The following is a 22,699-nucleotide window of genomic DNA, read 5'->3' as shown; positions in this document are numbered from 1 at the left end:
TGTCGCACACGTTTCTTTGACCGGAGTTTCCTAATGATATCTTCCTTAATGCAAATCCTATCGTCAGGAGCATCGATGACTTGGCAAGGTATGGCTTCGTGGCGATGTTGTTCAAGGTCTGTTTCTTGTTTGAACTCCTTGAAGCACCTGTCGCAGTGAATTCGTAGAGTGTGCGCTCTGTAGATATGTTCCCTGACGATGTTAACTTAGTGATTAAAGGCATGGCAGCAACAGGAGGTAGACTTGCCTAAGCCAGGAAACCGAATGCCAGCCTCTCTGGCACTGAGGCCACTTCTTGTGAGGGTAATGCTTCAAGAATGGGCACGCGAGGGTTTGCAAGGCCTGCCCTCTTTGCTCCATCATCTTAACAATCGCCTCGTGCCCCTTCGATTCCGCTATCGCTAATGGCGTCCATCCGTCAGCGTCCTTTGAGTCGGCTTCAACGTCGATTCGATCCAGTAACGCCCTCACTACCTGCTCATGTCCGTTAGATGCCGCTATCCATAGCGGCGTCCGTCCATTCGCATCCTTCGAGTCGGCCTTGACATCGATTCGATCTCGTAGCACCCTGACTACCTCCTCATGCCCGTTCTCTGCCGCTACCCAGAGCGCCGTTCGCCCAGTCTCGTCCATTGAATTGGGTCCCACATCGCTACAGCTTAGCAAATCCGTCACCGTGGATTTGTGCCCTCTTTTAGCTGCATATAGCAGGGGTGTTATTCCTGTCCGTCTCTGTCTAAAACTTGCCACTTCCCTTGATCTCCCCATGGGAGTCTCATGAGGTTGTTGAACGCAGATGGCTATCTCGGGCCAGCTAGAATCATGCTGATCCAGTAGGTGCAATCTCTCACTCTGAACCCTCCTGAAGTATTGCTTCGTCGGATCCGTGGTTTCGAGGTAGATTGCGATTGGTGTTTCCGCTCTTCCAATCAGCGTACAATTGAGGACTGCGAGACCCAAGGTCGGGGACTCTGGCTGAGGAATAAACCTGAGCTTCAGGTGGACGCCTTGATTGTCAACGGATATGGGGCTGCTGAAGGTATCGGAGTGACCTAAACGGACGATACTGTGCGACGTGTCAAATGCAGCCGGGGAAGTTGCTAGAAGCCCGCCGTGGTTTTCTGTCGATCTCCAGGCAAAGAGGCTGAAATCGTCCGAGGTCTTCATAATCTGCTCCTGGAGTCTGATGAAGGCTCTTTCACCTTCTCCATATATCATGGGCATGTGGATGTCAAATATACCCATTAGACAGTATGCCAGATCTTCAATTCTCGTCGTCTGTCTCTTTGAAGCCCATGACATCCTCTGCGCGACGCTCGCGCTCCAAATATCGCCTCCTGAAAGGATACCGATGGGTATTTGCGTTCTGTCGGATATAAGCCTTGCCAGCTCAGACTTTGTTCCTATCACTTCCCATTCCTTGTCGAAGAAGATGACTGTCGATGGAGCGATAAGCTCCTGGAGGGTCCATCCTCTAGTGAACCATCGGCTCTGTGAAAACTCGCAAAACGGCACATCGGCAAGATATGCGTAACATACTTCGGCTTCCTGGTACCAGCGGTACATGGAATTGATGGCTTCAGACAGCTCTGCACTGCTTGTCTTATCGATACAGCAAGTATCAATCCATATATAGTCGAACCCGTCGGCCGCGGCAACAGAGCACGCGTTTCTTAGTTTGTTGTATCCCTCTTTTTCTTCCGCCCCAGGCCTTTGGATATCCTGAAACGTGATCTCGTCTTTCTCCCATGTGTGTGAAAGTATTGCAAATTGAGTGGTGGTCTTTACTTCTTTGACCTTGTGTTCCGTCGTATGAAGGAGACGCATTCTGCGTAATGGTGCTGACGGTATCGGGAAGGGGAAATAGTGGCAACACAAGCAGAACAGGGGGGGAGGCTGTTTGCTAGGCCGTTCGATGGGCTCTGCGCGCTTGTCGCCGGCATTGCTGAGCAACGTGACAGCAGGGGAGGGAGAAACCTGGGACAGGCCAGTTCGATGAATGAGTGGACACGGTTAAGCAAGGTAGGGTGAGGTTAGGCAAATTGGGCGAGATTGGACAGTAATGAGACTAACCTCATAGGGCTAGGTGCGCTAGGCTATTTCCAGTTCTCGGTTCGTGTCTCCTAGCAGCCCCACACTCTGTGTGACAGGCTAGGGAACATTTCCCTACTGACATCGAGACCAACCGAAGATGCCGCCTCCGCCGCCACCTCCTCTACCGAGCCGTGGAAGCTACAGTACGCAAAAGACCAAGGGACTAGATCGCCTCAAGGAAATGAGGAACAAGGACCGCACACAAGCCCTTTACGGTGACTCGCCTCCGCCCCCGAGGTAGCCTGCTCCGTACCCCGAAGGCGACGTGATACACCACATTCTAGATCGCTATGTTGCACGCCACGGAAGCCACGTCACCAAATACACTACAAGCCCTCATGGTATGGGCGTTAATGACCACCCTACCCCAACGAGGCCGTAGCCCTACGTTTTGTCGAGACGCACACCACCATCCCGGTCCCCGAGGTCATCAGCAGTGACTGGGACCGCATTACTATAGAATACATTGAGGGTGAGACGCTGAAACAGGCGTGGCCGGGGCTCATGGATGACCAGCGCTCTGGCATCTTGGCTCAGCTTCGGGGATACATCTCCCAGATGCGCGCCCTGGGCGGCATCTACCTCGGCCGGCTTGACGGTCAGGGCGTTGTTGTCCTCAGCATCATGACACGCTCAGGGGAGCCCTTTGCCACTATAGCTGAGTTACATGGCTGGCTTGTGAAGCCGCCGAAGCGGTTCAAGGCTCAGTGCATGTATTGGCACCAGATCACGACCCAGCTTGCCGTCAAGAGCCCCATCGTATTCACACACGGCGATATCACCGCACGTAACATCCTGGTGTGTGATGGTCGTATTGTTGCCCTTTTGGAGTGGGAGTACGCGGGGTGGTACCCAGAGCATTGGGAATATGTCTTCACACTACGCGGCATGGACAACATTGACTGGGAGACACTGGGCTGCCATGTCCCGTCTCTCTTTGCTAATCGCTATGATCTTGAGTACATCCTTGTGGGGTTTATCCTCAACCTCTCATGACTGAGAGCTAGTTAGCCAACAGCCCCGTCGATCATCTCATTCATGAGTCCGCTTTCAACAAACCCGTTCCACTCTTGAGTTTGGAACCCATAGTCCACAGGCTATGGTATTTGAGCCCCTCAAGCAATAGATTTCGGCAGTTCCAATGGCTTTCTCGGCCCATCGCCGGAACGGCTGCAACAATTTTGACAGAAATCATCCCCTAGCCTCTGTATACCTGCAAAGCTCTTGTGTCGGTATAGATGCCAATGCGTTTTTTATTATAGTTGAAGCCCGGCCCTTGATGGGTTAACTGAGCTAGAAGATCGTCGGTATAGATGCGATGGTTGGGATGATGCTATTCAGCTGCTCCTAAGGTTCTTCTGGCTAAGGCATGTTGGGGGGCTCCCCAGGTAGTTCATTTGACGGCAAGAGATACTGACTGTACAAGGATGGATGGTCTGCAATGCCCTGCCAGAATGAAAACTCAGACTCCAAATCTTGCCCCAACTGCTGCCCCCACGGAGCGTCAGGATGCAGCTGCTCCGATAACTGCGGAGGGGCCACCTCTGCGAATTGCTCGCTATGGATAAAGTCGAGAAATCGCTGGATTGTTTGCGTGGCTTTCGATAGGATGGCGTAGTTGGGATCTTCTGCCTTGACCACCGTGCCTCTCTCAACTTCGGCCACAAGAACTGCGAGGTCCTGGAGAACCCTGGACCTGGAAACTCGTAGGCACGGTGGTGTTGGATGCTGGTTAAGCATCGCCATTATAATTATACCAGCAGCAGGCAACCCATAATGAGCAATCTGCGACATGTTAGCTCAAGTTGAACTCTTGGGCTGTCTGACACACCTTCCAGGTGAGCCTAGTACCCGAGTTTGATAGCTCCTCCCGTAAAACCATAACCTCGACAGCGAGCTTGAGCATCTCGATCGAAACTTCAGTAAGGGGCGCCGCCGGCTCAGATAGACGATCCAGCGCCAGGCGGCGGATAAGAAACGTTGTGTGCAAGTAGTTAAGACGTGTGCTGGCCACAAAGTCGCGTTCAAACGGAACGTCGCTGTGCTGTTTGATACTGGTGCTTAGACGAAAGTGCGGTGGCAGAGCGTTCCATTGTGAGTCTGCCATCTCTTGCAAGGCTCTATTAGGTCTGATCAGTTATGCTTTCAGCGTCAACGTATGTGTATCAACTCACTCAATCTTCTGCCGGCAGTCAGTGCGGCTGTTGTCAAACATAAGCTCCATCACCTCTTCTTTCACAAAAGCACACAACGCTGACCACCGAGTCTCCGCTCTGTAGTTCATGACCGAGTCTGGATCCCATTCACGGGTACCTATCGGCTCAAGCGTTGCTGCAGTGCAGTCCAGAGGCAGGCGGCTGTCGGGGAGTTGGAAACAAGAGAATCTCTTGCTCAGACGTGGTGGCCGACCGAGAAAAAGGGAACCGTTTTTGTCTGCCGAGTAGATACGCGCAAACGCAGCTTTTCGTAGTTGAATGAGAAACAGAGGCGTGTCGGACTTGGCATCCAAGTTCTCGTGATATCCGAGTGCAAAGACAGACGCCATGACGTCCCCGAGCCTTCGGTACAAGAAGAAGCCTTTGAAATGTTAGCATTGATACCTAAGATAAACTTATAGTCCTGCTGACTTTGATCTCCGCTGGTGTATGTGTAGGTAATCGTGTTTTCATACTGGATCACATGCTGCAGGTCGTTTAAGCAATCCAAAGAGAGGCAAACGTCCAGGGAGCAACCGACCAAGGCCAGTAACTTATTTTTCAGATCGCGCTGGCTGTCCTCTGTAGTATAAAGAGTAGGGAAGAAGGGTATCTCGATCAAAGCCCGAAGAACCGCGCTCAAGAAGAGGCCTAAAGTCTCCCAGCGTGTGTTTTCCCCAGTAAACTGGGCCACATATTCGGAGAAATTTGTGCTGCTATCATATTCCAGAGGCCGGGTCGTGTTTGCTAACAGCTTTTGGGCCAGTTTGAGATGCCAATCTGGGGCCTCAAAGGTTGATAAGCAGGAGTAGTTGGATATTTGGGCGCAGAGGGCCACAAAGGGTTCTGCAAGAGGCAGGTTTACCCCCTTTTCAATCCAGAAGGAGACGAACCTCTCCATAGACGATAGACTATACGATTCTAGGAGTTGTTTTAATAGCCCAGCTCCTTTTCTAGCCAAAGGGTTATCATCCAAGGAGGGACCCTCAGGGCTTACGGAATTCGGGGAACCACTATGCCCTGTTGCAGCAGTTGGAGATTTGTCTGACTGGTCAGGAAATATTTGGTTGAAGATGGCGACATGACTTGAACGTCCGATATGCCCCGGGTTGGGATACAGGTAGGTCTTGTTGGTAACCGGGGGTTGAGAACTGGTACGAGTGGGGGTGGCATCTTGAGAGACACGACGGCTGGGTACACACTTTTCAGCATCTACTCTGAGCTCAGTGAGATAATGGTGCAATATACCGGGAGGGGCGACTTTCTTGGGGCCGCGGTGAGGAATCACTTGCACGCTTTCTCTTGAAGGGAGAAACCCTGTATGTGCATAACCCTTGCTTCTGTTGGCTCCGACAACGGGAGCAGACTGGACGAGTGTGGTCGCATGCAAGCTTGGCTCTTCTACAGGGATCACACGCCGGTTGCCTCGATGCCATGTTTCGAATTCGGAGAAGGGTTGGGTATCGGAGAGCAGTGTCAATGGAGCGGAGAGAAGACGGACGGGGTGTTCGGAGCGGAGAATACGCACAACCCTTTGTCGGTGAAGTCACCATGATAATGTGGGCCCGTACTCCGTGTGACCTGGACCCGAGACACCAACACTAATTCGGGTAGACTTTCCTGTCCTGCCCTCGATGGCGCCAATAACCGCATCCAACCGACCCGCTATTACAAGCAATAGGGCGCAAGGGCGCAAATACAAGGTCGTTTCTTATCAAGGCAAGAAACTGCGAGAGCGGACAAAGAGGGGAATAGAGTTCAGTTGTTGGGCGAAGACGGAGAGTATGCCCACCAACAAAGGTGTCCAGAAGAGTCTGTCAGTGACAAGAACGATCGCAAGCTTGAGGATTTGACGTGGAGCGGATTGAGTCTACCACAACTCTAGATGCATGAGAACTATCTAGTATAGTCAAAAATTCTATCTAATGCCATTACTCAGAGCTTAGATCCTCGCACGCTGCGCTGCTTGATCTCCTCGACCAGCTCCACAACCCTCTCTGCACACCCGTAAGATGCCTGGTATCCCCAACCAGCATGTCCATAGTTGTGAACAAGCCAGGTCGAGTCGTCAAGCTTCTCGCTCTCGATCCTAACTCCATCCTTTCGCAGTGGCCGCAAACCCACACCGTGTCGGATCACGTCCAGACCCTCAATACCCTTTCCACCCGCAATGCTAGGGAAAACATTGACAACGCGCGTCATGATGCGCAGCGCAATGTTGGGATCAGGGTTGGCGTTCCAATTGCCAATGTCGTAGGTTCCTCCAAGGATGGTACCTCCACCACCTGCTCTTTGCATCACATACATGCCCTCAGTAGATCCATCGTCTGTACCAGATACTCCAAGCATGACGGGACCTTCGTTGCGAACCAAAACTATCTGGCCTCTGGCAGGTGTGAGTGTGGCGTCATTGACACCGCCCAGCTTGAGGGAGCCCAAGCCTGTGGCGTTGATAACGATGGAGGCCGGGGAACCGGTGTGGCTCATTGTCTTGGCTTCGCTGATGTCTGAGAGAACAGCCCTCTTGACGATCACACCGTTCTTCAAGCATTGACCCAGGAGCCACTGGAGGTATGTCGCAGTGTTGATACAAACACTGGTAAACTCACTTCCGGATTGACACCCTTGAGGCAGTTCCTCGGCCGTCAGCTCCCGAAAGTCTGGAAACAGAGACTGGCACCAAGGATCGCGGTCAAAAAGATGATCGTTAGGGTGGACAGGACCCTTCATGTCCTTGTCTCGTCTGAACATTCGGGCCTCTGCAACAGCTGTGGTGAGACATTGGGCTGAGGAGCGGGAAGAAGGTTACTGACTCTGAAAGTGAATACCAGCTTCCGGGACGTTCTCGGCCAGTCTTTTCAGCTCTGGCCAGGTTCTGCTCTCCCATCGCGAGTTTTCCTTACTCGCCATCCTACTCAACTAGGTAGCTACCACTGTCCTGGTGATCTCGTGGTTTTACTCACGGCAAGAAGTTGGCACCGGCCCATGGTGAGGTATACTCAATGTCATAGTCGCCGGGCATGTGCTTTGCAACGACGGTGACTTTGTTGTCCTTGGATAGTAGAAGAGCGGTTGTCAAGCCGCTCACGCCGGCACTTGACGTGAGTCAGAAACGGGTTGTTTTCTTGAGATTGGAGGGTCTCACCCTACAACCACAATGTCTTGAGACATGTTGAATCGAGATTGAAGAGTTGAGTTTGGATTTGTGTTTATGAGTTTCTTGTTGATATTTCCGAATAATATTTACAGGTGTTCGAGTTTCGGTATCTTCGTGAGCATTAAATCATCAAGTCGTTATCTTTTAAAGAGAGGGGAAGCGGATACCATCGGATCTGCGCTGTTTGCGCGACCGGAGGGTCATTTCTCCGATCTCGCTATCAGAGCTGCAGTCGGGAAGGCTTTCCTTCATCTGGAGCATCCTTGTAAGGCTATTTGTTTCCTTATCATATCCTTTATTCAGAAGCAGAATGAAACCTGTACCTACAAGATTGTTTCACCCAACGGGCCAACGGTGAACGGTTTATGTCCTCACCGACAATTCTCGGGCAGACTTAATGACCCCAACTCCCCCAAACCCCGCAAATAGCTACCCCGGATTATGCCCTGAGCAATGACAACATCAATTTATCGAGGCCTGATTGGCTTTGCCGGGATTTAAATCCGAGATCGATGACTTCCGAGGAGCTGACCCAGCCTACCGAGGCAACCCCTCAACCGCGTCGATCCATTCCGCGTGCTCCGTTGCTTTTCAATATGGAATAATAAAACGGCGTACAAACCATTCGTAGAATTCCTCCGGCTTAGCTAAATCTTGCAGCTTTGCTCTCAATCGTTAAAGACCTGCGAAGCCATCATGGTCTTTCATCCGCCGCCTTGGGTTCCCCCTCTTCCAGGTTCGTAAGCAAACGCGTCCTCGAAATACTGATCCTAACAATGGGTAGAAATCCCAGACTCCATCACCGTTGATGAGTTTATCAATAGCGAAGCATATGGGAGGAGATCCTTTGCGACTTCCAAGAGCCCTTACACATGCGGTGTAACTGGTCAATCTCGCAGCGCTGCAGATGTTGCTGAGCGCGTCGAGTATCTTGCTCGAGCGCTTGCCAAGAATACCCATCTTGATCCCCTCGAAGGAACAGAATGGGACAGAGTTGTGGCCATCTACTCTTTAAACACCGTAAGTCTACGCACCAAGCCATCGCATATCTTCTAATGAGGTAGATTGACTACATACCCGTCACCCACGCTGTCCACCGTCTTGATGGCATAGTCACTCCTGCAAGTGCTGCTCACTCGATTTCCGAGCTTGAACATCAGCTGCGTTCTTCTGGTGCCAAGGCATTGTTTACTTGTGTTCCATTACTCAACAATGCACTGAAAGCAGCGGGTGCCGTCGGGATTCCCGAGAAGAACGTTTTCGTTCTTCCAGTACCTGGAGTTTCAGCACCCAGCAATGTGAAGACTATTGAGGACTTGATCTCTGAAGGAAAGACCTTGTCACCTGTGCCTATTCAGAAATGGATCCCAGGTCAAGGCAAGAGACAAGTAGCCTATTTGTCTTACTCGAGCGGCACATCTGGACTCCCGGTGCGTCAAATTCCGATATTTCTACTGTTTAGCTGTCTAATGTATTACAGAAAGCCGTCATGATTTCTCACTACAATGTGATTGCATGCATTCTCATGATACACACGTTTGAAAAGGGGGACCATCGGGGCGGTGTTTTAAACACCCAGGTCTCTCTTGGCGTGCTCCCTTTCAGCCACATTTACGGCCTCGTAGTCGTAGCCCACGTCGCGCACTATCGAGGAGATGAGGTCATTGTTCTTCAAAAATTTCAGCTGGATCAACTGCTGGCGTGCATCCAGCGATTCAAGATCGAGGTGCTATACGTTGTACCGCCCATACTTGTTCAGCTTCTAAGCAACCATGACAAGTGTAAGAAGTACGATCTTAGCAGTGTTCGTCTCGCTTTCTCAGGAGCTGCTCCATTGGGTAGTGAGGCGAGCCACAAGATGTTGGAACTCTTCCCCAAGTGGAAAATCAGCCAAGGCTATGGTATGTGCTGTCGTGTATGGTTCTGGACAAATCTGACAGCGCACGCTAGGCCTGACGGAAGCTTCACCGTCAGTCTTACACAGCAGCGAAACAGACTCGCTGATGGGGTCCTCCGGTTCCCTGCTGCCTGGTGTCAAGGCCAAGATCATCGATCAATATGGCAAAGAAGTGACCGAGCACGAGACCCCAGGCGAGCTTTATGTGCAATCACCCAATGTGACTCTAGGATACTTGAACAACGCAAAAGCAAACGCCGAGACGTTTGTGTGGGACAAGGACGGACGATGGCTAAGGACAGGCGACGAGGTGCTTGTGCGAAAGTCTCCCGGTGGCTTTGAGCTTTTTGTGGTTGTGGATCGGATCAAGGAGCTAATCAAAGTCAAGGTAAGCTGAAATGACCCCTTGAAAGGATTTTCTAATTCTCTTAGGGTCATCAAGTAGCTCCAGCGGAACTCGAAGCCCATCTCCTCGACCACCCCCATGTTTCTGACTGCGCTGTCATTGGGGTCCACGACGACAGAGCAGGCGAAGTACCGTTGGCATTTGTTGTGAAGAGCAAGGAAGCCAGCAATCTATCGACAGAAGAAGTCGGAAAGTCTATTCATGAACATGTTGAGAACCACAAGGCGAGACACAAGTGGTTGAAGGGTGGCATCACTTTTCTGGAACTAATTCCCAAGTCCCCCAGCGGGAAGATCTTGCGGCGACTTTTGAGGTCTCAGGCTGTTCCCGTGGGTAAGAAGGAGCTTTCAAAGCTCTAGTTTATCTGTCAAAGTATCTGGTCTCATAGATTCGTTCAAAGTCATAGAATCATTCGAGTCTAACTACCATGTCATGCAATTTCATTTATCAGGGAGTGTCCTGCCAGCACAATCTATTCTTTTCTTTTCTTGAACTCCGCCATATCAAGCCTTCCCATTCTGCTGTCCCTTTTCAAAATATGATCGAACAGCACAGCCAAATCGCTCCATCGCTCGGTCCAGAGTATCTTCCTTCGCCGCTGCAAAAGTCAAGCGGAAACTGACCTGCTTTAAATCCTTGACATCAGGAATAAACCAACTAGCCCTGCTAACAAGCACTCCATTCTCTTGCGCCCGGGAGAAAATATCACCTTCAACTTCAAGATACTTCTGCCATGGCTCGGATCCATTGACTTGATTTATCGTTGGGTTGCCCTTGGATAAGTCGAGGTCAATCCATAGAAACATGCCAACTTCTGGAACCTGCCACACGCAGTATTCAGAAGGAAGATGCTTCTCGCAAGCTGCGACGAGAACATCCCGGCGTCGACGATACTCGGCAGATAGGTTCATCAACCACCGGATGAAACCTTCGTGACCCCAAGTCACGTCCAACAGCTTGTAAGCCATGACCTGTGAAGGGCCACTTGGGCAGACGACGCCGACTTCTGAGTAACATATGAACTTTTCAATGACTTGGGAGCTTCCTGTTACCCATCCGCAGCGTAGACCTGGGGCTAGGATCTTGGAGGTTGTGTCCATTCTAAGAACACGGCCGGAGACATCAAGAGACAGATAAGATACTGGCAGGCTTTTGATGTAGTCATCCAGATCGGTCGGAGGTGCATCGTTTGTGTCTTTTCCCATCTGGAAATAGAAATAAGGGTCGTCCTCGAGGATGAAGAGGTTGTGCTTCTCGGCAAGCTGGTAGATCTCTTTGCGTCGCTCCAGACTTTGTGTTCTACTTGTTGGGTTCTGTCCACTTGGAATTGTGTATAGAACAAAAGGCTTCCGTCCTTTCTTCGAGTCCCAGGTCTCCAACTTGTGGTCCAGATCCGCGGGTATGATGCCTTGGCCATCCATCTCGATGCCCAGGATCTTCAGCCCCTGGGCCTGAGCAGCAGTAATAGTACCTGAGTACATGTACCCGTCCATGAGGACAGTGTCGCCAGGGTTGGTGAAGATGCGAAAGGCAATCTCCATGGCAGAGGTGGTGCCACAGCTGAGGACGGTCTCCCAGTCTTGGTAAGGGGGGTTGTGTAGTAGCTCCGTGTGCTCAGTGAGGTATCGAAGAAGATGAGGAGATCCCGAAGAGTAGCCATAGTTCATGGCAATGCCAAGGTCGTAGTCTGACTCGCCTTTGGTGCAGCCCATCCGGACACCTGATTCAAGAGGGCTCTTGGCGCCGGGTGATGAACTATCGGGGCAGAAAAGGTCCATAGATTCCCAGGGGAAGTACTCGGCAGAGGGCCGAGCAACTCCCAGACTGATCATGTCTGGATGATTGAAGGTCCTGGATGCGAGCTTCAGGGGTGAGATGATTTGGTTATGGCTGTCAACGCTGAAACGGTCGTCCCATCTTTTGGCCTTGGGCTTGTCTTCAACATTCTTGAGTTTGTAAAAGGTTGATGATGCATAGGGTGCGGTGACTTTTGGAAGGGGATCAGAGGATGCCCGGTTTTGTTCAACCTGGGCAAGCTTCTTGCGCAACATGGTGACGGAAAGTTGATGAGGAGAAGAGAAAGAAGACAGAGTTCAATGAGTATGCTCAAATTGAGGAGAAGAGAACAAGGGAAGCAATCCCGCCATTACTAAATTTATATCCCCACGGAGTATTGGTCTCTTATGATGGGGTCTAGGGGCCGGAGCCGGCGTCGGCGTGTCGGAGAGAAAGTGGGACCGGAGTGTCACGGCCGGAGAAAACGAGCCTCGGCGTAGACATGGATATCGGCTATCGGGTTTGTCTTGATCACCCTTCGACCCCATCTCTCGTCCTACTTAAACACGCATGCACCACCACCTATAACAATCCCTGCTCTGACACTCACACTTCACTCCATCCTTAACTCTTTCGTCCGCTATCATGTCTTCATCTATTAAGCTTGCGGAGTACCTCTTTACTCGTCTACGCCAATTGGGTGTTGATTCCATCCACGGAGTCCCGGGAGATTACAACCTCACTCTCCTCGATTACGTTCAGCCTTCAGGCCTGCGATGGGTCGGAAATGCCAATGAGCTCAACGCCGCCTATGCTGCCGATGGCTATGCAAGGATCAAGGGTCTCGGGGCCATCGTCACAACCTTTGGTGTTGGCGAGCTCTCTGCAATCAATGCCATTGCCGGCGCATATGCCGAATTTGCTCCGGTCGTTCATATTGTTGGTATCCCAGTCCGGGACGCTCAGGAATCTCGTCGGCTGATTCACCATACATTCAACGATGGTGAATATCGCCGCTTCGCAGCTATGCATGCGCACGTCACTGTGTATCAGGCCTGCTTAAACGACCCTCGGACAAGCGCAGAGCAGATTGATGAGGCTCTCAGACAGTGTCTACTACACAGCCGGCCCGTCTACATCGAAGTCCCCGTTGATATGGTGGCCAAGCCTCTGTCCAGGGAGAGACTAGGGTCTCCAATCGTCCTCCCGGAAGCGCAGCCCAACAAGGATGAAGATGAGGTCCTTGCCAAGGTCATGAACAGAATCTACAGCGCAAAACAGCCTCTTATCGTCGTCGATGGCGAGACCAGGCCGCTTAGAATCTGCGAGGACGTTCAGACTCTCATCAAGAACACCAAGTGGCCGACATGGTCAATGCCTTTCGGCAAGGGTCTTACAGATGAGACGCTAGACAACTTCCACGGAGTCTACAAGGGGTGCTTTGATGATCAAGCCGTTCAGAACTTTTACCAAGGCTCAGACTTGGTCCTCTTCTTTGGTCCGCATTTCAGCAACACCAACAGCAGCAATTACACCACCATTCCAAAAGACGACGCCGCAATTTTGTTTACTATCAGTGGAGTACAGATTGGCACTCGGTTATTCAGAGATGTATCATCCAAGAGCATCGTCTCCCGCCTAATGCGCGAACTGGATCCCAAGCAAGTACCATCCTACACTCCCTATCCTCAGCTGCCTCGCGACATCCTCCTCCCTATTCCGGATAAGCCGACAGATGAGATTCTTGCTCAGGACAAGCTGTGGAAGACTCTGGCAAACGTCATTGAGCCTGGAGATATCATCCTCGGCGAGACTGGTACTGCTGGATTTGGCGTTCGAGAGATGGCCATTCCTAAGCACACGAGAGTTTTTACACCTGTAACTTGGCTGTCCATCGGTTACATGCTTCCTGGCGCTCAAGGAGCTGCCCTCGCACAGAAAGAGCTTATCGAGGCTTCCAAATACCATGGTTTGTCGTCAGCAAAGACCATCCTAGTCATCGGCGATGGAAGTTTCCAAATGACAGTCCAAGAACTCGCAACCATGGTTCGGCATCATCTCAACGTCGTCGTCTTCCTGATCAACAACGACGGCTACACCATCGAGCGATGCATCCACGGACGGAATCAAGAGTATAACGACGTCACACCTTGGCGATATCTCCAAGCACCATCCTTCTTTGGAGCCAAGGAGACAACTTATACTGGTTCGGCAAAGACCTGGCGTGAGCTGAAGGAGGTGCTAGAGCATGAGGGGTTGACAAAGGGTAAGGAGCTTAGGATGGTGGAGATATTTTTGGATCGGGACGATTGTCCCAAGGGGCCATTGTGGAACTATATGGAGGCACAAAAGAATGGTAAGGGAGTCTTGAACTAGGCAGGCACAATATCAGAATATAGACAATATTTATGCATTCTCAAGCCGCTGTAGCTTGGGGTTCCTGTATCAAGTGCTGATGAATTCTACCATCTTCTCAAGAGCAACCGTATCACCTTCTACCGTCCCGGCCAACGTCTTGGGCACCCATCCCTCTGTATACCCGCCACCAAAGTCGACAATCCAAGCATCCTTATTGCTATCGATCAAGACGTTGTCCGGCTTAGCATCTCCCCAGACGAGTCCAGCATTGTGTAGCTGGGTGATGATGTCCCGGAGTTGGGCTGCCCATTTCTCGCGCAGGGCTGTCGGCGTCTCGGGCTTGATAGCACACGACAGTGTCAGATTTTTGCAGTCGATATAGGTGAGCAAAAGGCCAAGAATTGCGCCACTGTCATCCCGCACCAGACCATGGAGGCGTGAGACCCTGGTCGTACTGTCAAGCCGTGCTTTGTCGATCTTGTTATAAGTATCCAGCTCGGTCTTGAGGAACTGCTTGTCGCCGCGATGCATGAGCTTCAAGAATGCAACGGTGTCGTCCTTTAGGAGAACCTTGCGTGGTGTGTGATTAGGAGGCCCAATGACCTTCTCCTCGCAGACTCGGATTTCGGACGGTTTGAACGAGGTCCGCGGCGTGCGGAGTTCGTCAGGGAGAAGAATGCCAAACATAGATTCTTGGTTTTGATTTTCGCATTTCTCCGGAACTAGGTTAACCGAGACCGCTCGCAAGGTATAGACAAAAGTTTCGGGGTTGAAAAAGTCGTCGAGGGTTGGTTGCTTCGTCTTGTCTGGAGGGGGTAGTTCCCGGAAAAGGGGGAATAGAGGCTCAGCAGCCCAATCCCAGAGGTCTTCGACAGTAAAACCATCCAGCTCGAACTCTTCAGTGACTCGTAGAAAGAAAAGGTAACGCTCTTTCAGCTTGGGTGATTCGGACAGGTTGTCGGCGACCAAACACAGGACAAAGCGTTTGCCATTGCACATAACCGTCAGCTCCGAATCGGTGTTTCTGGTGCTGAATTGGAATCCAACGACGCTCCATTCTGGAGGTGGCTGCGGCAGCGACATCGCATCGCCACAAGTTTCAGAGATACTGATGCTCATGCTGCTTGGGACGTCTTCCGCAGAGGGCATAGTTGTGTTGATGACGGACCATTGTGCCTCAGCGCCTGAAGCGGGGGAGTGGATACAGACTAGAATGGGTAGATTGTACATGATTGCTAATGATTGGTGTTCAACTCCCAGTTTGCATTACATGCGCTTAGAACTCTCGGATGTGTGAAAATAGGATACAGCCACGGAGCGGACGATGCACGTCAGGGTGATCAATTAAAGCAAACGATCATTTGGCCCGAGCGCCATGATTAATACTGTCATCGGTCACAGGTTGTGTCGGGTCGAGTGGACTCAAAGCAGGGGCGCAGATCAACAGTTATCCTCAGGTGTTGCTGTTCTGAATGGCTCACTCAAGTGAGCTAGTTAATATGTTCTTTATATTCTATAGGAGCTGGGCTATACACGCAGATTATTTTAGATCGTGATGATTATCCCAAAGGGGCTTTGTAGAATTATCTAGGGGCCCAAAGAAGGAGTAGATAGTTTAACTAGAGGGTCATAGGATAAGAGTGCAGAGCATTCTGATGTTATAGCGATTGCCATTTCCTCATGAACCCTGCCTCGCTATCCGGCGGGCTACACATTGGCACTCTCCGCGCGAGATAGAGCCGCTTATCGGGTACTGCTAAACCATGCATCTAATCAGAAAGCATCTGCAAGCCCAGGTCACTTCAATCAGGCACTGCTGCCCAAGTCACGTGTGCGCTGGGAGGCCGACCACGCGTGCGAGGGCATATTATGCAGACAATGCCGTCACAACCCCGCCCAAACATCACCACAACTTCTCTACCCTCACGATGGGCTTCTGCTGTGGTTTTTATATTTACCCTCGGCTTGAGGTGACTCCTGAGAACAGGGAGGCCTACCAACGATTCCTCGATGAGATTATAGACATCTACAAGGACACATATGATCTAAGAGGAAGACGGGATGACGGCAAAGTACTGGAGATGCCAACAGATTCTGACCATCCCGATCAATTCGACGAAGTCAACATTTGCTTCATGGTCGGCGAGTGTCCGCATATGCCCAGCAACCCCGAGCGATGCGACTACTTTCTCTGTTTCAGCTCAAAGGTCAGTGGGCGCCTGACAGCCTCTGCTGAGCCGTACATCAGAAGCGTATACAAGATTGCAAAGAAGCATTTTGGCAGCAGGGTTCATTTTTGGCATGAGCTGCGAGAGACGGCTGATCAGCGGCAATGGGGCTGTTATGATTGACAGCAAATCCACGACGCAGAAAAAGAGCTCAGAGAGCTGGAAAGGGGAAAGGAGTCTATCTGAAAAGTTGCGACTGGCAAGCGCGAGGAGAGATGGTATCGATGTTGACCGACGTCACTGGTTGATGTCGGGAGCCAATACCTTCTCTTAAGGATTCAGCCAGTGTTACGCCGTGGTTGGGTTTGCAAGTTGGGTCATTCTGTGACGAAGAGCTCTCATATCGATGATCGGGTGTTGGTTTCCTCAAATTGTCACAACAGCAATACCCTGACACTATTTGTTGATGGCTCACTCAGTGAGCTCAGATGTTCTCTACATTTAGTAGAAACTTGATTATGTACAATTATTATTTATCCAGTACGAGAAGAGAAGTTTTCAGCTTTTTTGTGTCTTATCCAGTCCCCGGATATCAATGTGCCTCAGCCCTAATAGTCTGCTGGACGCCCTTCTCCATAGGCGGCTCAACCTCTCCATCAGTCGACTTGTTCTCATCAAGCTTGGCATCATCCACCTTGGTAAGATCGATGGTCTTGAGGAAGAACATGACGATGAGCATGGGTGCGAGGGCGGCTGTGGCGGCAATAGCGAGGAGTTGCTGGGTCTCGCAATATGACTTGTCGATGGCGGCGCGGACAGGGGTGCCCTTGGCGAACTTTTGGGCGGCGACGATGGACTTGTAGATGGGCATGGCCTTGGCCTTGGCGTTCTCGGGGAGGTACTTGACGAGCTTCTTGGGGAGCATGTTGTTCCAGATAGCACCGCTCACACTGGGGGAGTTAGCATCACTCTTAGTACGTATGCAGAGTAAACTTACCTAGTACCGATGGCACCACCGAGATTCATGGAGGCGTAGTAAACGCCAGTGACAACGGGAACATCCCGCTTAGCGACGAGAGCCTGGATGGAGACCTGAGCGGCAGTCTGATAGAACGCGCGGCCGACACCGACGAGAGTCTTGGCGGTGATGAAGGAGGCTTCGTTGGCGCTTCCCCCGTTCTGGTTGACAAAGTAGATCTGGAGACCTTGGCCGAGAACAACGAGAGGAACTCCGATAAAGATAAAGATTTGAGTGCGCTTGCTGTACTTCATGAGGACACCGACGAGGACGGAAGCGATCTGGAAAGCAACACGGAGGGCATTACTGTAAATGGTCAGTCTGATTCTCTTGAAAAGGAGTTCGGAGGACATACTCGATACGTGTGGAGTGGCCTGGGCTGAATCCACCGGCAACCTGGAGATAGCTGGGGAAGAAAATGGTGAAGCACGAATAGTGGAAGAAGTCGAGCATGGACAGGATGCAAGCCGCAATGACGGTTCGCTCCTTGATCATACGGAAAGGCACGAAGGGTTCCTTGGCGAACTTGGCGTCCCAGACGAAAAAGACGGCGACGATAACGACTCCGATAACCAGCATGGCAATGTATCCGCCCTGGTCCCATCGGTCGCTTCGCTTGGCGCCGGTGAGGGAGAGGGGAATCAGAGTGAGACCGAGACCGACGACGAGAAGGACAGCACCGAGGATATCGAGGTCGACCCAGAAGAGGTTGATGAGACGCTTACCAAGAGGCTGAGACTTGTCGGCAGCATCCCAAGCACCTTCACGGCGGTAACCATTCTTGCGGGCCTTGCGCTGAAGGATGTAGAGAGTGATGATGAGAGGCGCAGCGCAGAAGGGGAGGATAACAGCCCACATTCCGTATCCCCATCGCCAAGTCGAGTGCTTGAGAACACTATCGGCGACAATAGATCCAAGGTATAGAGTTGGGATAGAGGCGACGGATTCGGGGAGAGATGTCCATAAACCTCGGTTGATCAGGCTGGTTGTGTCGGCGATGAAGACTTGTTGCATGATGACGTATCCAGTGTCACCGATAGACTCGAATATGCCTCCAGCCTGTATTTATTAGTAGTGTTTTAAAAAGGTGTGAGGGGAGCTTACGATGTAGGTGGCAATGTTCTGGCAGGCGGCGTACATGACCTGCGAGAGGACGAGGAAGAGGATGGAAAAGGTGAGACCCTCAGCACGACCAAAGACCTGAACATGTTAAATGACGAATTGTGGTTTTGGTTTGAGTAACTTGCATTGGAGAACTTGGCCATGATGGGATATGTGACGAGACCGATAATGGTACCGACGACATTGGCAGTGGTCAAAGCAGAGTGCTTCTTGAACTCGGACGTGGCATAGGCATCATACACCTTGGTCGCATACTTGAGGAACGAGGTGATGAAAGTAGTAGCAAACAGACTGTAGTTGTTAGTATTGGTAATTCAAGACAGAATTATGTCCAAAGCTCACCCCGTAAAGGCGACGATCAAGGCCCTCCGAGACCACGTCTCGGCCAGAATATCCGTATTGGTCGGGACATGGCGCTCCTCAGTAGTAACACCCTCTTCCTTTTTGGCCGCCTCGAGATCGGCCGAGCTTCGAGGATTGGACGCAGTATCTGCAGCCATTTTTGAAAGACAGAAAGAAGAGAGAAATTGAGTTGTTATCCTTGCTGTGGTTCACAATCAGATCCTTCCAATCCAACGCTACGGGGCCAACAGCTCAAGTTTATATTCTGCTCGTGTCTCGGACCCTCGTCGTCAACAGCGGAGGCATTTCCGCCTAGCCCACATCCCGGTGCGGCGACCAACCGAGATCGGTCTCACTCACATGTCATGCCACTACCGTAAAACTCTGAGCGTGGGGTTCTGTACCTTCTATGGATCCATCTAATCTTATCAGATCACCACCTCACTGGCTGCTTGACGCAAGGATCGACAAGACTTTCAAAACACGCGGCGTGGGTTCCACTGTGGGCTGACCCGATTTCTCCTTGGCATTAACCGTGATGGACACCTGAAAAACCGTGATCTAACCGTGATCTAACCGTGATCCAAGGGAAAAGGCCTCACCCTGTCCCTGCCTGTCTTCTCCGCGTTGGGAATAGCTTCACGGACGAGGGAACCCTGAACACGCGACATTTTTTAATGCCCACATGCAAACGGTCAGATCTGGGAGCTTGGCGTGGGAGGTCCTTTGAGGTTAAGATCCTGGTGACGAACCCGTCCTGCTGGTTCAGAGCTCGAGGTTGAAGACCCCACCTATAGCAGACCTGGGAGATGAGAGAGCTTGGTGTTTTCACCCCACTGTCATCGGGTCATGGCGGCTTTCGAGATGCCTTTCACGATGCAGCTCAACGGCGCGATCTCGGCTGTTCTTTTTTGACACGAGACACATTGGAGCACATGGTCACTGCGGATGGAATCACCCGGCAGTGTAGTCCCAGCTGTTACCAGTCTGCTGGAACAAGCCTTGACTGGGGGTAGCTCAGCTCTCTCTCAACTCGACGACTCATGTTATTGATCTTGTGTGCGTAAGAAAAAGTCTTGGTGACGCCGCCGAGGACTTGGCAGAACATAAGACCACTTGATCTGACTCGCTTGCCACGCGGTAGATTATCAGCGCAGTTTATCAATCGCATCAGACGACATTTGTTATACGCCAAGGAGCGGCCGCGCAAATCCATCCATCGTCTTGGAAAGAAAAATGTCAGACGCTCAATTCTGATCATCCGGAAACTCGGTAGTACGGGAATATCCTAGTTCCGGACAAAGACTCTTCCTCCGTGTCCCCGATCGTAGACGGCAACCTGATGAGAGGCAACCCGGGCCATTACCTCCGTGGATACGTAAAAAGCGCACCGACCAAGGTTCGGGATTTGATAATGGAGGTCTTACAAGGCTGACCCATCGTTCTAGAGTTTAAAAGCGCCACAAAAAAGAAGACATTTTTCGCTTGCTAGACGAGGGAGACATTTGAGGTTCATGCATATTGACCGTTACCGTGGCGCCACTCGGAACAGCCCCCCCTCTCTTGCGTGGGTAACGCTTGGACTTGGACTTGGCGAGCTAGAAAAAGTCCCGTACTTTGTTCTCATTTTAGGCCTTGTCTTATTACAGTATAATATTCGTCTCATTGGCTCCGGTCCGGTCCGGGGGGTCATGTGAAGGGGTGGTCTTTTTAAAGTCGGGTATTCCCACCTTTGGGCTCCGTCATTCTTGGTACGGGGATGTTTGCCAGCATCTTGAAACCTCTATTAAATATTTTTTACAGAATAATTCTATAGACAAAACAAACTCGGTATGTCGCTGAACTCCGGATGATGCTTTATGCTTTCGGGGATTGTATGTATGTTGCCGACGTGGCAATTGAACCGTCTTCCTCCACTTCAAACCATTTACAAAGGACACTTCTATCAGCCCAGGTTGTCCGGGCACTTGGCGCGGATTTGGGCTCCGTAGTAGCGGAATACAATGGGCACTGGCGCCAACGCCAGCGACAAGAATGCGAGAATGCTGTTGCCCCAGCCCAGGCCGACATGGTTGTACATTGACAGACCCGCGAGAGGAAGCATGGCTCCGGCGAGTGAGCGGAGGACCGTCACGGCTGCGACGACGGAGGCCGCGTAAGAAATGTAGGAGTCGATGAGGTATATCTGGAGACACATCTGCAATACTCGTCAGCGACATCCTTTATGCGTATGCAGGCGACTTACCATGATGCCCATCAGACCGAAGCAGAAGAAGGCGACGCCAATCATGGGCACGATCCAGTGCGTGTTGTTCTCAGTCGACCATCCGTACCAAAACAGCGACGCGACAATGATGATGCCGTTGGGCGCAATTAGCCAGACGGGAAGACGGTCTTCGGGGACAGTCTTGCCGTTCTGCGCGAGCTTCTTCTTGATGATGACATCGGTGATGACGCCAAACAGCATGACACCGAACAGCATGCCGATGCCGGTGGGCAGATACGCCAGACCAATCGTTCCAGTGCCAAAGCCATATTGTTGCGCAAACACAAAGGTGAAAGTACTGAACATGAGGTACAGAACACCGTACACGATGGCGACGTAGAGGGAGAGGATGAGCACGGGGAAGTGAGTGAAGAGGAGCTTCATCGGGCGAATGATAGCATGCTCAAACTGCTTCTTGCTAGTAAGGTTGGGGTTGTGTAGAACCGAGTACAGGTCCTGGTTACCAGTCTCTTTCCTAAGACGAGCGGCCTTCTTCTCGAGGAGGGCGGGATGGTATGTCTCGGGGGCTGCAAAGTAGCACACAACTGAGAGGGCGCCGGCCTAGAATGTCAGTCTAGGGTACTACCAAGGACGAATGAAGCACTTACGAAGATGGCAATGACCCAAAAGACCCATCGCCAACCGAGATCTTCGATCATGTACCCTCCCATCAACGGTCCGATGCAGGGTCCCAGCAACGGCCCCATAGCCCACACAGCCATGGCCTTGCCACGCTCCTCAACAGGAAACATGTCAGAAATAGTTCCACTACCGTTGGTAACAGGCGTAGAACCAGCGAAACCCATCAGGAAGCGGAAGATGATGAGCATGGGCATGTTCTGGCTGAGGGCAGTGATGATGGTGGCGATGATGAAGAGGATGTTGGCAACGTTGAAGACGGGCGCGCGGCCGTAGATCTCGCTGAGGGGTGCGGCGAGGAGGGGGCCAAAGGCGAAGCCGAGGACGTAGACGGATACTACAAATGTTGCGATGTTTTCGTTGTCGTCTTTGAACTCGCGCATGATGTCGGGGACGCCTGGGGCGAACATGGAGGAGCCCTGTGATGGGTTAGAGGGGAACTTGGGGGTAGTTTGGGGGGCGTACGAGGGGACTGTGAAGCTGTTAGTGTTTTGTATTTTGCCGGGAATGAAGATGTAACTCACGTCAATAGGGTCATGAGTGATAGAGCGCCGATACATCCCCATTTCTTCTTTGGTGTCCAGTTCATGGGGTTGTTGGGGTCGTCGTCGCCATCCCAACCAACAGCATTGGGATCTTGAGGCTCAGAGCTCGATGGTTCACCCTCCTTGTTGTCACTCTGAACAGCTGCTTCCTCGTCTGTTTGTCGCTTCCCCGATTCGCTGCCAGGGACCGAAGGAGTGAGTGTTCGCTGGCTCTCGGGACGAGCCATGTCGTCGAGCTGGATGCTCTTGGGGGACTCTTGTTTCTCAGCCATAATGTCTGATGGATTAACGAACTTGGTGATTGTCACAGACTGTCAGCACCCAACACATCATTCAGATTGGGAATGCAAGATATTTAAATGCTGCTACATCTTGCATGCCCATCTCCTCGTCCACATGACACCACAACCAATCGCAACCCCGACCGAACGAGAGCGATACCGAGAGCGAAGGGGGTGGGCGCTAGCACCTGGAAATTGCAACACCTGACGACGAATTATGCTTCATTCCCGGGCTGTCGGGCCCGTTAAATAACCCGACGACACCCATTTCTGGACGTTTTCTGGGGTTGGTCATGGGTGTCATGGGGAAGAAGGGTGTCGGCGCCGACTTTATGCTGTCCCCGCCCGGCACCTCCAACTTCCGGACGACGAGTTGTGCAAATCATCCGGTTTTGTGCACAGTTTGTGCAAACGTCTCCGGGGCAGCCCCCTTTC

General features: G+C 51.6%; 8 protein-coding genes across 8 annotated transcripts; 3 read left to right on the top strand and 5 right to left on the bottom strand.

Moving 5' to 3' along the window:
* Nucleotides 1-2,384: 2,384 nt before the first annotated feature.
* Nucleotides 2,385-3,090, top strand: LRP88_04547 (kinase-like domain-containing protein; the record flags this gene model as incomplete). The annotated part of the gene is made up of 2 exons (XM_083241119.1): nucleotides 2,385-2,435; nucleotides 2,494-3,090. The coding sequence occupies 2 exons, from the start codon at nucleotides 2,385-2,387 to the stop codon at nucleotides 3,088-3,090; spliced, it is 648 nt and encodes a 215-aa protein (XP_083102267.1).
* A 3,134-nt stretch (nucleotides 3,091-6,224) lies between these two features.
* On the bottom strand, nucleotides 6,225-7,460 carry LRP88_04546 (FAD-dependent oxidoreductase; the record flags this gene model as incomplete). Its single annotated transcript, XM_083241118.1, has 3 exons — nucleotides 6,225-7,032; nucleotides 7,253-7,384; nucleotides 7,435-7,460. 3 exons carry the CDS (start codon nucleotides 7,458-7,460, stop codon nucleotides 6,225-6,227), a joined length of 966 nt encoding a protein of 321 aa, XP_083102266.1.
* A 682-nt stretch (nucleotides 7,461-8,142) lies between these two features.
* LRP88_04545 (uncharacterized protein) lies at nucleotides 8,143-10,108 on the top strand (the record flags this gene model as incomplete). The annotated part of the gene is made up of 6 exons (XM_083241117.1): nucleotides 8,143-8,182; nucleotides 8,231-8,466; nucleotides 8,595-8,876; nucleotides 8,927-9,347; nucleotides 9,397-9,725; nucleotides 9,776-10,108. The coding sequence occupies 6 exons, from the start codon at nucleotides 8,143-8,145 to the stop codon at nucleotides 10,106-10,108; spliced, it is 1,641 nt and encodes a 546-aa protein (XP_083102265.1).
* A 144-nt stretch (nucleotides 10,109-10,252) lies between these two features.
* On the bottom strand, nucleotides 10,253-11,800 carry LRP88_04544 (pyridoxal phosphate-dependent transferase; the record flags this gene model as incomplete). The annotated part of the gene is made up of 1 exon (XM_083241116.1): nucleotides 10,253-11,800. The coding sequence occupies one exon, from the start codon at nucleotides 11,798-11,800 to the stop codon at nucleotides 10,253-10,255; it is 1,548 nt and encodes a 515-aa protein (XP_083102264.1).
* A 370-nt stretch (nucleotides 11,801-12,170) lies between these two features.
* Nucleotides 12,171-13,901, top strand: LRP88_04543 (alpha-keto acid decarboxylase family protein; the record flags this gene model as incomplete). The annotated part of the gene is made up of 1 exon (XM_083241115.1): nucleotides 12,171-13,901. The coding sequence occupies one exon, from the start codon at nucleotides 12,171-12,173 to the stop codon at nucleotides 13,899-13,901; it is 1,731 nt and encodes a 576-aa protein (XP_083102263.1).
* A 69-nt stretch (nucleotides 13,902-13,970) lies between these two features.
* On the bottom strand, nucleotides 13,971-15,113 carry LRP88_04542 (uncharacterized protein; the record flags this gene model as incomplete). The annotated part of the gene is made up of 1 exon (XM_083241114.1): nucleotides 13,971-15,113. The coding sequence occupies one exon, from the start codon at nucleotides 15,111-15,113 to the stop codon at nucleotides 13,971-13,973; it is 1,143 nt and encodes a 380-aa protein (XP_083102262.1).
* A 1,530-nt stretch (nucleotides 15,114-16,643) lies between these two features.
* On the bottom strand, nucleotides 16,644-18,691 carry LRP88_04541 (major facilitator superfamily domain-containing protein; the record flags this gene model as incomplete). Its single annotated transcript, XM_083241113.1, has 6 exons — nucleotides 16,644-17,001; nucleotides 17,049-17,375; nucleotides 17,425-18,110; nucleotides 18,174-18,269; nucleotides 18,350-18,482; nucleotides 18,534-18,691. The coding sequence occupies 6 exons, from the start codon at nucleotides 18,689-18,691 to the stop codon at nucleotides 16,644-16,646; spliced, it is 1,758 nt and encodes a 585-aa protein (XP_083102261.1).
* A 1,787-nt stretch (nucleotides 18,692-20,478) lies between these two features.
* Nucleotides 20,479-22,255, bottom strand: LRP88_04540 (major facilitator superfamily domain-containing protein; the record flags this gene model as incomplete). Its single annotated transcript, XM_083241112.1, has 4 exons — nucleotides 20,479-20,730; nucleotides 20,779-21,360; nucleotides 21,408-21,910; nucleotides 21,997-22,255. The coding sequence occupies 4 exons, from the start codon at nucleotides 22,253-22,255 to the stop codon at nucleotides 20,479-20,481; spliced, it is 1,596 nt and encodes a 531-aa protein (XP_083102260.1).
* Nucleotides 22,256-22,699: the final 444 nt, after the last annotated feature.

This window comes from Fusarium phalaenopsidis (assembly GCF_050370095.1).
Source record: "Fusarium phalaenopsidis strain FUZ10S chromosome Unknown contig_32292, whole genome shotgun sequence".
NCBI lineage: Eukaryota > Fungi > Ascomycota > Sordariomycetes > Hypocreales > Nectriaceae > Fusarium > Fusarium phalaenopsidis.
This window is presented reverse-complemented; position numbering and strand designations above follow the sequence as displayed.